General features: G+C 43.6%; 1 protein-coding gene across 3 annotated transcripts in view; it reads right to left on the bottom strand.

Moving 5' to 3' along the window:
• Window positions 1–7599: 7599 nt before the first annotated feature.
• LOC122120388 (agouti signaling protein) overlaps window positions 7600–15829 on the bottom strand; it is a 165434-nt gene continuing 157204 nt past the window's right edge. For all 3 annotated transcript variants that reach the window (XM_042694627.1, XM_042694626.1, XM_042694628.1), the window contains 3 exons: window positions 10756–10913; window positions 9867–9931; window positions 7600–7809 (listed from right to left, as the gene is read on the bottom strand). In XM_042694627.1, coding sequence (XP_042550561.1) covers window positions 7627–7809; window positions 9867–9931; window positions 10756–10903 — 396 coding nt within the window. In that variant the 5' untranslated portion in view covers window positions 10904–10913 and the 3' untranslated portion in view covers window positions 7600–7626. The remainder of the gene's footprint in view (window positions 7810–9866; window positions 9932–10755; window positions 10914–15829) is intronic.

The raw sequence follows: 15829 nt of genomic DNA, 5'->3' as shown, positions 1-15829 counted from the left end.
ACATGGTTATAGTCATAAAACATTGAAGGTATTGGGGCTGGGAAGGTGGCTCAGTGGTAGAGTGCTGCTTGCCTTGCATGCATGAGGCCCTGGGTTCAATTCCTCAGCACCACATAAGCAGAAAAAGCCAGAAGTGGCGCTGTGGCTGAAGTGGTAGAGCACTAGCCTTGAGATGAAGAGCTGAGGGACAGAGCGTAGGCCCAGAGTTCAGGCCCCATGACCAGCAAAAAAAAGGTTTTGTCTGGAGTGTAAAGCGATACGGGATATAGGTAACCCCTTAGACTTGGAGGGATTTCTTTCTTTCCATCCTTCCTTTCTTTCTCTTTCTTTCTTTTTTTGCCAGTCCTGGGGCTTGAACTCAGGGCCTGAGCACTGTCTCTGAGCCTCTCTTTGCTAAAGGCTGGTGTTCTCCCACCTGAGCAACTGTGCCACTTCTGTTTTTTTCTGTTTATGTGGCACTGAGGAATTGAACCCAGGGCTTCTACCACTAAGCCACATTCCTAGCCCTTGGGAGGGATGTTTTAAAGAAGGAACTCTTTAGAGAACTTTCTTTTCAGGTGTCTTACAAATAACTTAACTCAGACTTATTCAGTGAGTGAATTTTACCTATTTATAATATTGTAATTCCCATTTGTATTTATTTTCTCTACCTTATTTGTGTTCTTGATTATATTTTTTTCCTCTCCATTTCTACTTTTCTTTAGATCCATCCAGTATACCTCGAGATTTGTTTATTGAGCAGAACTGGGTGCTAGGGATTCTGTACATGACACTCTTCCAACAATCCTAGTAATATCTAGTTACATAGAAGAGAATGAAGACTTAATAGAAGTAACTTCTAAAATCACATAAAGAGAAGGGGGGAGGAAGCTGCTGTTCATTGAGCCATAGGGTATATTGCACAGCAGATGTGCTGCTCTCTCTAAAGGGCCCCTGTCTCTTTCCAGGCACAGGAAGTACCTTTCCAGATGTTTCCTCTGAGGTCCTATGTAGTCATCCACCTTCGGTCCTTAAGAGGGTTCTGGTTTCTGTTATCCTTTTCCCTTTCCTTTTTTAAAATGTCCTTCAGTTCTCCAAGACTTTATTATTTTTTTGAAATCACATCTGGTCTCAGATGTACCTCTAATCCCAGATGTGCGAATTGGTCAAATGTATGACAATGATCAGGTACATGCAATGAAAGATGATGAGTCTACCAATTCATACCCTGTTCCTGATATCTGGGCTCCCCATTCAAGATTCACAGGGGAAGAAAAAATTGGTTGAGCATCTGCATTATCTAGCCTAGCCCTTGCTAGGTTCTTTTCTAGGAAAGAGAAGGGAAGGAAGATAAGGCCTGTGGAGCTGTCATCTAAGATTTAGGAGGAGGAAACTTGGATCTTGGTACTCGGGAGAGGGATCATAAATATGTCTCAAATGGTCGTCTTGATGTCAAGATGGTAAAATATTTATAAAGTGTTTTATGTTTTAAAAGCTGTGTCAGGCACCAGGAGGACAAAAGCTATTTCAAAGAGTATGGGATTTAAAATACTTAGAAAATTAGTTTAGAGGGCTGGGAAGGTGGTTCAGTGGTAGAGCGCTTGCCTTGCATGCTTGAGGCCCTGGGTTCGATTCCTCAGCACCACATAAGCCAAAAAAGAAAAAAGCCAGAAGTGGCGCTGTGACTCAAGTGGTAGAGCGCTAGCCTTGAGCTGAAGAGCTGAGGGACAGTGCCCAGGCCCAGAGTTCAGGCCCCACAACCGGACCCCCCCCCCAAAAAAAGAAAGAAAATTAGAGAAATCATAGGCTCTTAGAACCAGAAAGGACTTTTGAATCATACAGCTATAGTACAGAAGCCAGTGTTTGGATAGGGAGAGGAGAGAGGAGCCCAGAAAACATCCATTTACCTTGAAGGTCTAGTGACCTGCCTGCTTCTATGCCAGAAATCCCTGCACACCAAGTTTAATGTCTTCCTGTGTGTGGAAGGCAGGGATAGGGGCCCTGCTAGGCTAGAGGCACTTGGATCTCTTCAAGTCCTGAGGGACAGAAGTGATGAGCTTGGATGAAGCATGGACTAAAACCCAAGAAAGGTCATGAGGACCCACTGATGACAACTACAAGAGATAGCAGGCAGTGCTTATGTCTGCTTTGTAGGTCTGAAGCTAGGAATCTAGATTCTTTCCTTTTTAAAATTTTTTTTTATTGTCAGTTGTGGGGCTTGAACTCAGGGTCTGGGCACTGTCCCTAAGCTGAGGTCTTCAGTTCAAGGCTAGTGTTCTACCACTTTGAGCCACAGCACCACTTCCAGTTTTCTGATGGTTAAGTGGAAATAAGAGTCACAGATTTTCCTGCCACAGTTGGCTTTGAATTGCGATCCTCAGATCTCAGTCTCCTGAGAAGCTAGGATTACAGGCGTGAGCCACTGGAACCCAGATTGGAATCTATATTCTTATCCATGGGATTCATTCTAGTATATTCCAGAGGGACAGATAATCCTGCTTAAGGTGGAGGCAGCCAAAAATGCTCTTGTGATCTAGGCCTGATCCATCTATCTATCAGCTTCAACTACGTCCTCATCAGCCAACCGTCCAAACTGGGCTCAAAGGCAGGTTCAAATCGTTCCAGACTCAAGCACAGGACTCAAGGGCTTTTGCTAGAAAGTCCTCAAGGGTGAGCCCAGGAGCTCACTCTGAGCCAGTGTTGCTGCACTTGGAAGCTGTGCTTGGACTGCTGTTGGAATAGTCTACACACCATTTTGAATTTATAAAGCTCACACCAATAAGGCTTTTTGCTGGGCTTCCCAAGCAACATGAAGACACATATAACATCATCATTATCATTACCACCACCACTTACCAAATCATCACCATCACTACTATCTCCCAAACTGCAACTATCCTATCCATCTGGGAGAGGTAGTAATTAGCTATCCATAGGAGTCAAGATAGCATTTTAAAATTTTAAGGATTTTACTAAAAAACATTTCTTTCCCAACCCCTTCTCTCAACACATACACATTGGCCCATGGAAGAGAGTAACAAGTCTAGGTTGATCTGAAATAAGCTACAGATGTTTGTTAACTCAGTTCAGTTCAAATCATATTCTTTTCTTCACTTAGCCTATTTCCTTCTTCACACATGGGAATTGGCCCTTGGACTTAAGTTCCTTTAAAAATTGCTGTTCTATTTACTGGGAGTAATTTCCTGACAGTATGTAGCAATGCTATATCTATGGTTGTTCAAACAGATGAAAGAACTTAGAATAAAAGATCCAATGATTGCTGATTAAGTTGACCTAATTAAGAATTTGTCTAAAGCCCTGAAATCTATCCCTTAGGCTAGTGGTTTTTGAAGTATATTGCTTCCGTGAAACCATAAGCTTTAGTTTCTACTTTAAAAAGATATAATAAAGACATGCATGTTTAAGTGTGCCATTCACCAATATTTAACACATTGGAAAACACCTGGACCAAATTTTGAAATACACCACTGCTGTTTCTGTTTAATGTAATATTGTTTTGAGGTCACAAGGTGAGCTGTTGGAACTTTCTGGTTTTGCATATCTTTGTGTAATTTAAACCCTTTGTCAGTGCTGTATAACCAAAAAGCAAAAATAAAACTAGTTGTTAAGGCTGATATAGGACAACTATTAATATCTAATACCCAAGTTAAAAATTTTTTGTGTGCACCATTGTTCAATAATACTAACTTAATTTTTTTTTTGGTCAGTTGTGGGGCTTGAACTCTGGGCCTGGGCACTGTTCCTGAGTTCTTCAGCTCAAAGCAAGTAGTCTACCACTTGAGCCACAGAGCCACTTCCGGTTTTATGGTGGTTAATTGGAGATAAGAGTCTCACAGACTTTCCTGCTTGGGCTGGCTTTGAACTGTGATCCACAGATCTCAGCCTCCTTAGTAGCTAGGATTACAGGCATGAGCCACCAGCACCCGGCTCTAAAATGCTTTAATGTATATTATAAGGCTCCCCTTAAGATTTTAGTTACTGATTGAGGATTCAGCTCAGTGGTACAGTGTTTCCATAGCATGCTTGAGGCCCTGGATTTGAACCCCAGCACTAAAGGAAAACAATAATTCATTTTGCAAAGAGGTATCTGTATAAAATTAAAAATTTTGAAAACTTGCTTAAGATTACTTCAGTAGGTTCAGAATCCAGCTCTTTCATAGTAATCTACCACTACTATATTACAAAGTGACTGTATTGCAGTGTTAGTCCAGACATGTCTGTCCCAAGCATCATATCAAGCCACTCAGACTGCTGGAAACTGGAATTGTGAATGGGCTAGTACAAGGACTGGAAAGGTTAGTTGACTTATCCCTGTGGCCTTGCCCTGAACACACTGCCCATCGGTTTCTGCGACTTGACTTCTCTAGTACCCTTCAGGGGCTTGACCTTTCTGTTGTGTAGCCTTCCCTTTGAAATAACCAAACATTGTTCAGTAAACTAACACTGCACCAACCTTTTCTTTCCCTTAGGCTAGCCAAAATATAGAGATTCATTGCTTTGTTAATGGGGAAATGGTAGTATCAAAAGTAACTTGTTGCCAGGCTCCAGTGTCTCATGGCTGTAATCCTAGCTATTCAGGAGGCTGAGATCTGAGGATCATGGTTCAAAGCCAGTCCTAGTAGGAAAGTCTGTGAGACTCTTATCTCCAATTAACCATCAGAAAACCAGAAGTGGCTCTGGCTCAAATGGTAGAGCACTCGCCTTGAGCTGAAGAGCTGAGGGACAGTGCCCAGGCCCAGAGTTCAAGCCCCATGACCGGAAAAAAAGTGACTGTTCAAGGCCACACTATGAAAAACTTTATGTACAAGTTTAAGGCTACACTCATTGTAAGAAATAATGATGAGTCAATATCCACAAATGTACAGCAAATCTTGTGTGTGAGAGAGGGCTAGGGGTGTGGCTCAGTGGCAGAATGTCTTCCTGGCTGCACAAAGCCATGGATTTAATCCCCAGTACTGGAAAAAAGAAAAAAGAATAATGGTTGGAGATGAGGTGATGTACCCAGGGTCTCGTAACAGTGGAGCCATAACTCTGAATCAAATGTTTTGAGTTCTGGTCATCTAACCAGAGTTACAGAGGCCTAGAACCATGCTCTTAAGACCCGAGGTTTGAGGAAGCATTCTGAAATAGTGAAAGGATTTTGGGATCTGAAGCTGAAGGGGAACTTGGACAGATAAATACCTAACTAGGGATCGGTCTCAACAGCAGCAAGAACTGGATCATGTTAACAATGGTTTTAGCCTCTAACAAGAGCCAGTGGTTCACTAACCATAAACTCTGTAGGTAAAGCATGTTGGATTTATTCACCAGTTTTATAGCACATAGTAGGTGTTCAATATGCATTTTCAGAATGAATGGATGAATGGATGATTCTCCCATGTAGTTATTTAGACCTAGCAGCTAAGTGGTTTTGTTACTAATGGCTGTCTTTGCTTTGCATCCCCAGCCTCACCCCAGGGAACCAAATGGTGCCTGGCTTGTGAATAGTTGGGAAAACACAAGGAGCAGTTGCTGCAATATGTTCCCAATATTCTCATTACTGATGACATTTACTCAGCAGCAGCTGTGGTACAAGGAACAAAAGGTTCTTGCCCTGTGGGCTTATAGCCTAAATGACAGAAAACAAAACAAACAGCTGGCAGCTTTTCTGTGTGTGTGTGGGTGGGTGTGCTAAGGCACAGGGAAACAACACTACCTTGCATTCATAACAAGAACAGTAGGAATGATTATTTCTCATTTTACAGACAAATAAACTAAAGCCCAGAGACATGAAGCCTTGCCCAGTGTGCAGAATTGTATAGACGGCCTAACCCAGAGCATCCATCTTTTCTTCATGTGCTCTGACCAAGTGGTAACACCATCCAGTCCAGGTCTGGCTAAGTACAGCTGTTTGCCCCATTTTCCTCTAGCTAACTATGTGACTACCGAGGGAAAATGTAAAAGATTTGAAAGAGGCTGGAGGAGGTGGCTTTACCTGTGCTGCAACCTATGACCCACTGTACTCTTCCCCCCCAAAGGCAGCCATACATAGTGGTTTCCAGGGCCTGAGGTAAGTGTTCCACATGTTCCTGTTTCATAGTCTCTAGAATTTCTGGCAATATCTTTGCACTCTTTATTATCTTCTAGGGTGGAATCATTGTAGTGGTTTCTTGGGGGAACAGCTCAGGCTGTAGGGGATGGGGTGCTGTTAAGTGCTATTATCTCAACTTTTCTTTCAGGCAGGGGTACCTGAAGCTAAGAACAAGAAGAGGATGTTACCTGGAGCTCTTTTTCTAATGGTCTCCATGTGACCACTCACCTTGGCTGGCCTTTCCCCACCAAACCTGCTACCACACTCTGATGGCACTTCCCCAAAGTAGTGTCTATGGTGTCCCCCTTTTTTCCAGAGAAGACTGAGTGTGAACTTTCAGGGAATGGCATTTGGGGCAACAGGTCCCTGATTGTGAATTACTATCTTAGCCCATGCTTAGCTGCTTCTTTGTGTGGTGACTGCTGAGGAACGGAGGAAGAATCCCTGAACAGTCACTTCTTATTTGGGATTTCAAACTCTAAGCTATCAGTTAAACAACAACAACAAACACCCTCCAAACTATGCTTAATTCCTCCCAGGGTCTCAACACCTGTATGAACCTCTGGAAGAAAGGGAGGGGCAGGCCTGAGTGGCTTTTTTTTTTTTTTTTGGCCAGTTCTGGGGCTTGTGAACTCAGGGCCTGGGCGCTGTCGTTGAGCCTCTTTGGGCTGAAGGCAAGCACAGTACTACCTGAGCCACAGCGCCACTTCCAGCTTTTTCTGTGATTCAGAGTCTTAAGGACTTTCCTGCCCGGGCTGGCTTTGAACCGCTATTCTCAGATCTCAAACTCCTGAGTAGTTAGGATTACAGACTGTGAGCTGGTCACCAGCGCTCTGCGCCTGGGTGGCTCTTTTGTTTGTGCCTCTCAAGATTCTAGCCCAGACAATTGGCTATAGAAACCCCAAAACAAATCACAGACAGCTAGCTGCCCACCTTTATCCGCAAACCCCTCCCTCTCAAAGAGATTACGTTAGGAGTTCTAACTTTTCGTTATCACGGGTGGGGTGGAGAGGGGTGGGCTGGAGTGGCGGGAAGGGAACTGGGTGAAACACCAGAAGTTCCTCGATGCCTCCTTTCTGTCGGGTCTGCATTCTTCGGTGTGGGAGTCAGCTTTGGGGGATTCAGGGGCAGCAACTGCCAGATCCCGAGAAGTGATGACCACGATCGCAGATTCGGGTAATCCAGCGAGTCACCAGGTTTCCGCCCCGCCCGAGTGGGGCGCGTGCGCAGTTCCTGTAATTTCTCGGAACCCGGAGGGCTCCGCGGAGGCCTTTAAAAAACAGCCAGACACCTTGGAGCAGCCTACGAGCCCTGTATTCGGAATTTGATCGTAAGCCAGACTCCTTGAAGTCTCGCCTCCTGAAAGCTCCTAGCGAACCCCAGAAGACACCTCGTAGCCCGTCTCTCTCCCGCCTCCCCAAAGCCGTGCGGGTGGAGAGAACCCGACCCGCCGACGCTGCGTCCCAACCGGACAGCTTAGAAGCCCCGCCCCTTCCCCCGCATGGAAGCCCCGCCCCGCCCCGCAGGAAGCCCCGCCCCGTCCAGGAGGGGCGCACTCAGCAGTAGTAGTTGAACACGCGGCAGGTGCAGATGCTGCCGAAGAAGCGGCATATGCAGGTGGCGCACGGGTTGCAGCAGGGGAGCGCCAGCGGCCTGCAGCTATCGCGGGTGGCCACGCAGGGCGGGGGCCGCTGGGGCCGAGGCCGGGGCCGCGCTTCCTTCTTCTTCGGAGCCTTTTTCTGTGGGGGAAACACCCGGGCTGCTGGAGCCGGCCACGCCCGCCCCACCCATCCTCACCTCTGCCTGGCTTTCCTCTGGCTATGTAAGCCTGGGCCCATGCCCCTACCACTGGACTCAGCCCTGGGGAACCCCGGCGGGTCCCGCCCGATCCCTAAAGAGCCCTCTCCTCACCCCCTCTGCCTCCATCTTCTCTCAGTCTTATCTGGCCCCGGCCTGGCCCTTTGCTCTTTCTTGGGGTCCCATGGTTTTTGTTTTTGTTTTGTGGGGCTTGAACTGGGCCTGGGCGCTGTCCCTGAGCTCTTCACTTCAAGGCAAGCGCTCTACTACTTGAGCCACAGCGCCGCTTCCGTTTTCTGGTGGCCCGAGCAGGCTTTGAACCTCGATCCTCAGATCTCAGCCCTGAGTAGCTAGGATTACAGGCGTGAGCCACCAGCACCTGGTGGTCCCACGGTTTTAAGCCTCCATCTCTATGCCTTCGCATTTGCATTGTCAATTCTGATTTTATGGTAGATCCCCAGTCCCACCACTTCACCTCCATGGCTGCTGCCCTGGGCCAGGTCACTGTCTTGTCTCTTTTAGTACGGGCTCTACAGGCCATCCTCTAGTGTGCCAAGGACCTCGTGGAAGACCTGTGGTTGTGTTCCTTGCTTACAGCCTCCTATGGTTTCTTCTTGGTCCCTGTCCACCTTTTCTCCTGTTGTAGAACTTTTGGGCATGCTACTTCTTTTTTTTTTTTTTTTTGCCAGTCATGGTGCCTGAACTCTGGGCCTGGGCGCTGTCCCTCAGCTCTTCAGCTCAGGGCTAGTGCTCTACCACTTGAACCACAGTGCCACTTCTGGCTTTTTCTGCTTATGTGGTGCTGAGGAGTCGAACCCAGGGTCTCATGCATGTAAGGCAAGCACTCTACCACTGAGCCAACTTCCCAGCCCACAACTTTATTTTTTTAAACGTTACTGTCAGAAAATTTTAAATGATGTATATGGTCCACATTGTGTTTCTATTAGACATTGCTGCTGCAGGTTACAAAGTTTTTCTTTAAATGCCACTTGCTTAAGGAGGCTTTTTCTGAGTACTCTTTTATCCATTCTCTTTCATTACCAAGCCTTATTGTCTATCATCTTTATTTTTATAATCTGTTTATTGATTTATTTGCTACTTAACAGTTTACTTCAAAAATGTAAACTCCATGAAAGCAGGGATATCTTTTTGTTCACTGCTCAATTCCTTAGTGTCTACCATTTGCCCATTATATATTCTCATCTGTGAATCATCTGGTTTGCCTCTTCACTTTAAGGTAGAAGGAGGAGCAGGACTTTCTCAAGATTACTCAGGTTGGATCCTAGCTAATATCTAATCTATTGCTTCCTTCTCTCATTGCAGTGGGTCTGCTAAGTGGAGGCATGTTAAGACAGTAATACTGTGCACATTTCTTACATTTCAATTCACTATTTCCCAAAGTGTAGAAACCTGAATTATGGTGGTATGATTTAGGACCTTAAATAGCCCTGAGGTACATAGTAGAAAGGGTTCTTTTCTCTTTCAAACTTGAAAGGCTCAGTTTGGAGCTGACATATCCTTGATGCTCCTCCAACACTTTTCTCTCTGCCTTTTAACATAGAGCAGACCACAGATTTACAGCCCTTGGCAGGCAATGACATTCAGCTAGACTTCACTTATTTTTATAGTTTATATATATATATATATATGTGTATATATATTAAATGATACTGGTTTTCTATGATAGTTTTATTTCTTTTTTTAAGGTTTGGCTTTAAATAGGTGAAACAGATATGGCAAAAGTTATAGAAGTGGTTCTGAAAGGACTGAGGTTTGTGATAACTAAATATATCAGCAGATAGGTTGTTTTGCCCAATAAACTTTTTTGCACCCTAGACTTCTATGGGGGTGAAGGGTCTGACTCTGAATCAAGAAGCCTTTAAGTAGTTTTCAGTTCTGTAGGTTAATGTAGTAGGTCTGAGAAAAACTTTTAATTTAGTTTTCAGATCATCCTCTTTAAGTTTGATCCCACCCCTACAATGAGAATTCCCAGGCCTACCTTGGAAGACATCGTCCTCTCTTCCGCTTCATTTCTGCTGATCTCTTTGGATTTCTTGTTCAGTGCTTCAAAGAGAGACAGAAGAAGCAAAGACAGATGTTTCTGGGAGACCTTGAGCTGCAATGAAGTGGGAGGAGCAAAGGGGGCTCTGGGAAGTCTCAGCAGGGAGGAAAGAAGGAGGAGTTGGCTTCATGAATCACATCATGGGACTCCAGCCAGCAGGTTCTTGTTAGCCTGGCTGCCAACATGGAGCCAGGGGCTGAGAGCAGTATTCTCTGAGGGAAGGCTAACAGGAAATCCAGCGAGTCCCTAGGATCTACCTGTGGCATCCATTAAAGGGCTATTCCCTTGACCTTTTAGCCCTGGGTTACTCAGTCATTCCAAGTTGCCTCTTTAACCTGACAGGTGCAAAGACATTATGATATTCTGAAAATGGACTTAATGTCCTGTACTTGGATGCTCCTGTGTGACTTAATTTCCATTTCTCAGCTTGGAGCCATGCAAGACTTGAATTTTGGATCTTGACTTTGCCAGGTGGACTTACTTAACTTGCTTGACCTCTATATTCAGGTTTTTTTTTTTTTTAATTTGCAGAAAAAAGGTTCTGTAATACCTATCTTGCAGCAATAAAAAAAAGCATGTTTGTTTATTTATTTACTTATTTTGTCGGTCGTGGGGCCTGAACTCTGGGCCTAGGTGCTGTCCCTCAACTATTTAGCTCAAGTGTCAAGCGACACTTTCTTCCATAGGACTGTTTTACACAGTGAGCAAGAAGGAACCAGGACTATGGCAGTGGATCTTGGTAACAGTCTGAGGAACAGATCTGACATCTATAGCTCCCTCTCATGGACCAAAGTCCAGAAGCTAGGCCCAAGGCTAGGCTACTTACCCACAATAGAGACACCTGATGGGTTCTCGGAGTTGTTTTTCAGGTTCTTGTCATCCTCAGAATTCTCCTCAGGTGCCAGGTGGCTGTAGGCAGTGAGGAAGCATAGGAAGACCAGTAGGGTGGCCAGGAGCAGGCGGGTGATATCCATCCTGAGAGGCCTGAGTGGGACAGAGAAAGTGATCAGCGGTGAGTAAGCCAGAAGTAATGGCAACAGGATGGACATTCCTGCTTTCTAGGTGTTCAGATCGTGTTCCACAGGTGACCCCTTTGAGCTAGAGAACCAGTAAGGCTTAAAATAGGGAAGGGGGACTGATGAAAAAAAAAAGAAAGAAAAGGAGAGATGGGGAGAGAAAGAAAGACAAAGGAGGAAGAAGATTGAGGCAAAGAGAAAAATAATGCATTGTGTTGGTCTCTGCTGTCCAGAGGGCAGAGTAGTACTGTTTCTTCTTTTTTTTTTCTTTTTGCACCAGTCATTGGGCCTGAACTCTGGGCCTGAGCGCTGTCCCGCAGCTCTTCAGCTCAAGGCTAGTGCTCTACCACTGGAGCCACAGCGCCACTTCCGGCTTTTTCTGCTTATGTGGTGCTGAGGAATCGAACCCAGGGCCTCATGCATGCGAGGCAAGCACTCTACCACTGAGCCACCTTCCCAGCCATACTGTTTCTTTTATGTTTGTTTTGCCCCTTAAGACCCCAGGAGATGCTAGGTCTGGGCAGAGCAGTGCCTCTTAGTGGTGGATGTTTTTACTAAGGCGCAGAGAATAAGGCTAATAATACACAGTGAGAGCAATGCAGGGATAAGATAAGCGCAAATATCCTCTCATACACCAGATTCCTCACCCAGAGGGAACTAATGCAGGTGCAGCTTGTGTCAGGAAGATGGATCTTTTGACATGTGCTAACTGGATTGGCTGATTTACTAGTTGGAATGTGAAAGTGACAAATCTTACAGTGGATTTCTTCCTGTGGATTTGATTCAGTCATGGTTCAAAAATTCAGCGGTATCTTTGCTTTCTCTTCCTGTGAGATTCCTACCCTTCTGTATGATACTTTTTGATTTTCTCTCTGGTCTTGAAAAAAATAATTGAACTGCTTTCCTAAGGTTTTCTCTACCCTCACCATAAATACTATAGGAGAGATGAGAAGAAAACACTTTGCTTATGTGGTTCTGCCCATGCCTGATCTCCATGTACAGAGGCCTGGCCAATTTCCAGTCGCCTGCCCAATCAAGTTTTCTGCATGTGTGTTTTATTGCAGGAGACTCAATCAGCCTCTACTCTCATTCCAAGCTACTTGAAGGTGGAGGGGTCAGTCCTGACTTTAGAAGTCCATTTTCTACTCTGATTAGCCCTAATGCCAGTTCTGATTCTTTACATCCTCTCATCATTGGGCACTTGCATTCCACCAACTCACGTGAGTTGGTGGAATGTAAATTGGCCTAGGAGTCAGATTCTTATCTTGGCTCAGCATTAAGAAGATGTATGACTGGGCAACACTCTCTGTTGGGCTCCAATTTCTTCCTAGGTAAATGAGAAGAGTGAGTTAACCTAGCTCACTTTTTTTTTTTTTTTTTTTTTTGCAGTACTAGGGTTTGAACTCAGGGAACTATTCTTGTGGGCAAGTGCCCTATCACTTGAGTCATGACCCTAGCTGTTTGTATCTTTGTTTTGTGTGAGGACAACTCATCTCCTTGTATCCTAAGGTTTAAAACAACTCCTAAACTCTAAAGTTTCCAGGCTTCTATCTCATTGCTCCTATCAATAACACTTAATCTACACAAACCTGTATGAGAAAAGTGTGGGAACTGAGGCATAGTTTTTTTTGCTCTATCTTCTGTTCTTCAGATTTATGCTTTTTTATCAAAGCCCCTATCACATTGCTTATGTGTTTGTCTCTTCTAATTGATATAAAAATAAGAGGTCATATTTCTTTTTATCTTTTTGTGCCAGTCCCGGGGTTTGAACTCAGGGCCTGAGAACTGTCTCTGAGTTTCTTTTGTGCAAGGCTAGCACTCTATCACTTGAGCCACAGCAATTCTGGCTTTTTCTGTTTATGTGGTGGAAAGAAATTGACCCAGGACTTCATGCATGCAAGGCAAACACTCTGCCCCTAAGCCACATTCCCAGCCTCAGAGGTCATATTTCTTTCATTTGTTGGGCCTTGATTAGCACAGTAACCAGCCCAGAGCAGTAACGAATTCCACAAATGCTGACTGAATAAATTCAGCTCATCTTTTCTGTTTAGGTATTTTCTGAAAACAAAAAACTCTATTATTTATATTTTTAGCCCTAGGTATGATCTCCCTTTTTGAACAAAATGTTGTTCTCAGATGTACATTTTGAGTAGGGAGCTTTGATTTCTCAAAGTAACATAATATCAAGTAACATAATGACAAGTAACATAATATCATCCCCAGTGTTACTTCAGACATGACATCTGACTAAAAGTGGTTTAACTAGAGAAAACCTAGACTTCTGGATGGTTTGGAGGAAATGCTTTTTCACTGGATACTTAATATAAAGCCAGCAGTTCTGATTAGACATGGCAGTCATTTCATAACTGGAGGCAGCATTAGTAAAAGGCAAAAGATTTATAGGATCTGAACAGAGACAGGATGATGGAGCTAGGTTAGATGAAGTTGACATGGTAAAAGGCAGAATGGACAAATGACAAAAAAGAACAGTGACCACACAGCACTGGATTAGCCACTTACCTCAAGTCCATTATTCTATATCCCAAATTATCTGTTAGATAAGTTAATAAATTTTCCTTTATTGTTTTAAACTAGTATGAATTGAATTTTCTTTTACTCTTAACCCAAGACCTTCTTTTTTTTTTTATTGTTAACAAAGATGCAACTTTATTGAGAAGGTTCCTACACTGACCAGTCAGGGCCACAGCACAGGCTTGGGAGCTGATACTGCGACCCCGAGTGGCCCCCATTCTTTGATTTTAAAAGGCAAAATCCATGAGGTTGAGCCTGGTCACCCTCAGGTGACCAATGGGATCATAACACAAACAAAGGATTGTACAGTCATACCAGACCACACACAGGTGGCCAATAGGCAGAGTTTACCATAAGCAAGTGCAAAAGGCAGGGTTTATGGTAAGCAAGTGGTGTTGCCAGTTGGAGCCAGATTATAACCTATCTGTTTTATGGGTCAGTCTTTAACTGAACAATCAAGGGTGATTAACCCAAGACCTTCGAAAGGACACCTTTCCTTGTTAACTGCAATAGAGTTACAGGCAATTTAGATCTAAAGTCAGATATGAAGGGAAAAATTGCCCAGTCTCAGATCTTTTCCTCCTCTCCTGCTCCTTCCCCATCCCATCTTCTCCCCTTTTATCTGCTTTTTTCTCCTGCCCTTCCCCTTCTTCCTTCTCACCATTTCCAGTGACCTCTGTCCAGTGCCCCCCAGTAAAAAAAAAAAAAACAAAAACCCAACTTGGTCTCCATCTTTGACTCTGTTTCCTGATCTGAATATCTTCTTTTAGTTTAGTTTAGTTTTTTTTTTTTTGCTTCAAGTAATCTATTTCCCACCCCGTCTTGTTCATCCAGCCCATTTCTCACTGTCCGTGGAACAAGTTTCACAATGACTCCATCTCGCTGCTTTTGCTCTTGCTTCACCAACATCATCTGTTCTCTCAACTGCTTTTGGTCACATCTCACCCTTCTTCAGGGCCCCATTCAAATGCTGACTTTAGTACATTTTTAGTACCAGATAAGCCCAAAGAGTGAGTGCTCTACAGAGTTTTCTGAACTCCTCCAACACTTAAACTTAATACCATATTGTTTAGTACTTCATTGTTCCTGAATTGTTCAGGTGGGTTATTCTTACCTGTTAGACACAGTTCTTTGTATAAAGGAGGTAGGACAGTGCAGCTGAAAGAAATAGGCTCTGTGGTTAGATGTATGTGACTTCATTACTTACAAGTCACATGAGCTATAAGGACAAAAACACCCCTTTACTCCTCTTTGTTCTTCTGTGGGCTCTTTGGATCAAATCTAGGGACCTGATTAATATAAGAACCATTTAATAAGAGAAAAGCATAACAATTTTATTAAATTTTCATGTACATAATGATCTTCTCAAGAGAGTAAAGTCCAAAGAAATGCCCACATAATGATGTTTTTATATTCTTTACACAAAGAAATAGTAAATTTTGGAAGTAATGACAGGATAGATGACTAACTGAATTAGCAAGTCCATTCTAAGGAATGTTACTAAGAGATATATGAGTGAGGCATGTAGACTGGAGTGAAGCATAAAGGTTACTTCATGGTTGGCTTGTTTAGGTTCACTGGAGCCCTATACAGTCTGTGGTGGCTAGGTTATTTTATGGTCTGTGAAGGATCCTCCTTCCCAAAGAATCTTTATGGCTTCATGTGCATAGAAAAAAAAGAAATTTGGAAGTGGCGCTGTGGCTCAAGCGGTAGAGTGCTCGCCTTGAGCTGAAGAGTGCAGGGACAGTGCCCAAGCCCAGAGTTCAAGCTCTACGACCAACCAAAATAAATAACGAAATAAAATAGAGAAATTTTACCCTTCACAAGGGCAAATGGCCCTTTACAGTTTGCCATGTGATATCAACTAGAAATAATCAATGAGCAAATTTGTCTATTTTGAGATAAAATGTCTTCACATCTTTCAAGAGCAAATAATTTAGCCACTTTTGAGCTTTAGTTACTTCCTCTATGAATAGGGACAGCATAATATTCATTGTATAGGGTATTCTGTGGGTTAAAACAAGTCTAAGACTCAGTGAAGTGTGTGATGTAAGTATGTTACTTATATTAATTATAATGTACCTATGATTTTTTTTCTCTTAAACTTTTCTTTTGGTTGATCATGGGGCTTGAACTTTGGGCCTGGTGCTGTCCCTCAGCTCTTCAGCTCTAGGCTAGTGCTCTACCACTTGAGCCAAAGTGCCACTTCTGGAATTTTTTCTGCTTATGTGGTGCTGAGGACTCAAACCCAGGGCCTTATGTATGCAAAATATATTTCCTTAAGCTAGGCATAGTATATTTATATATACATAAATGTACATACATTTATATATTTATATATACAACATAAAA

This window comes from Dipodomys spectabilis, unplaced genomic scaffold (assembly GCF_019054845.1).
Source record: "Dipodomys spectabilis isolate Male_0828 unplaced genomic scaffold, ASM1905484v1 ptg000175l, whole genome shotgun sequence".
Taxonomy (NCBI): Eukaryota; Metazoa; Chordata; class Mammalia; order Rodentia; family Heteromyidae; genus Dipodomys; species Dipodomys spectabilis.
This window is presented reverse-complemented; position numbering and strand designations above follow the sequence as displayed.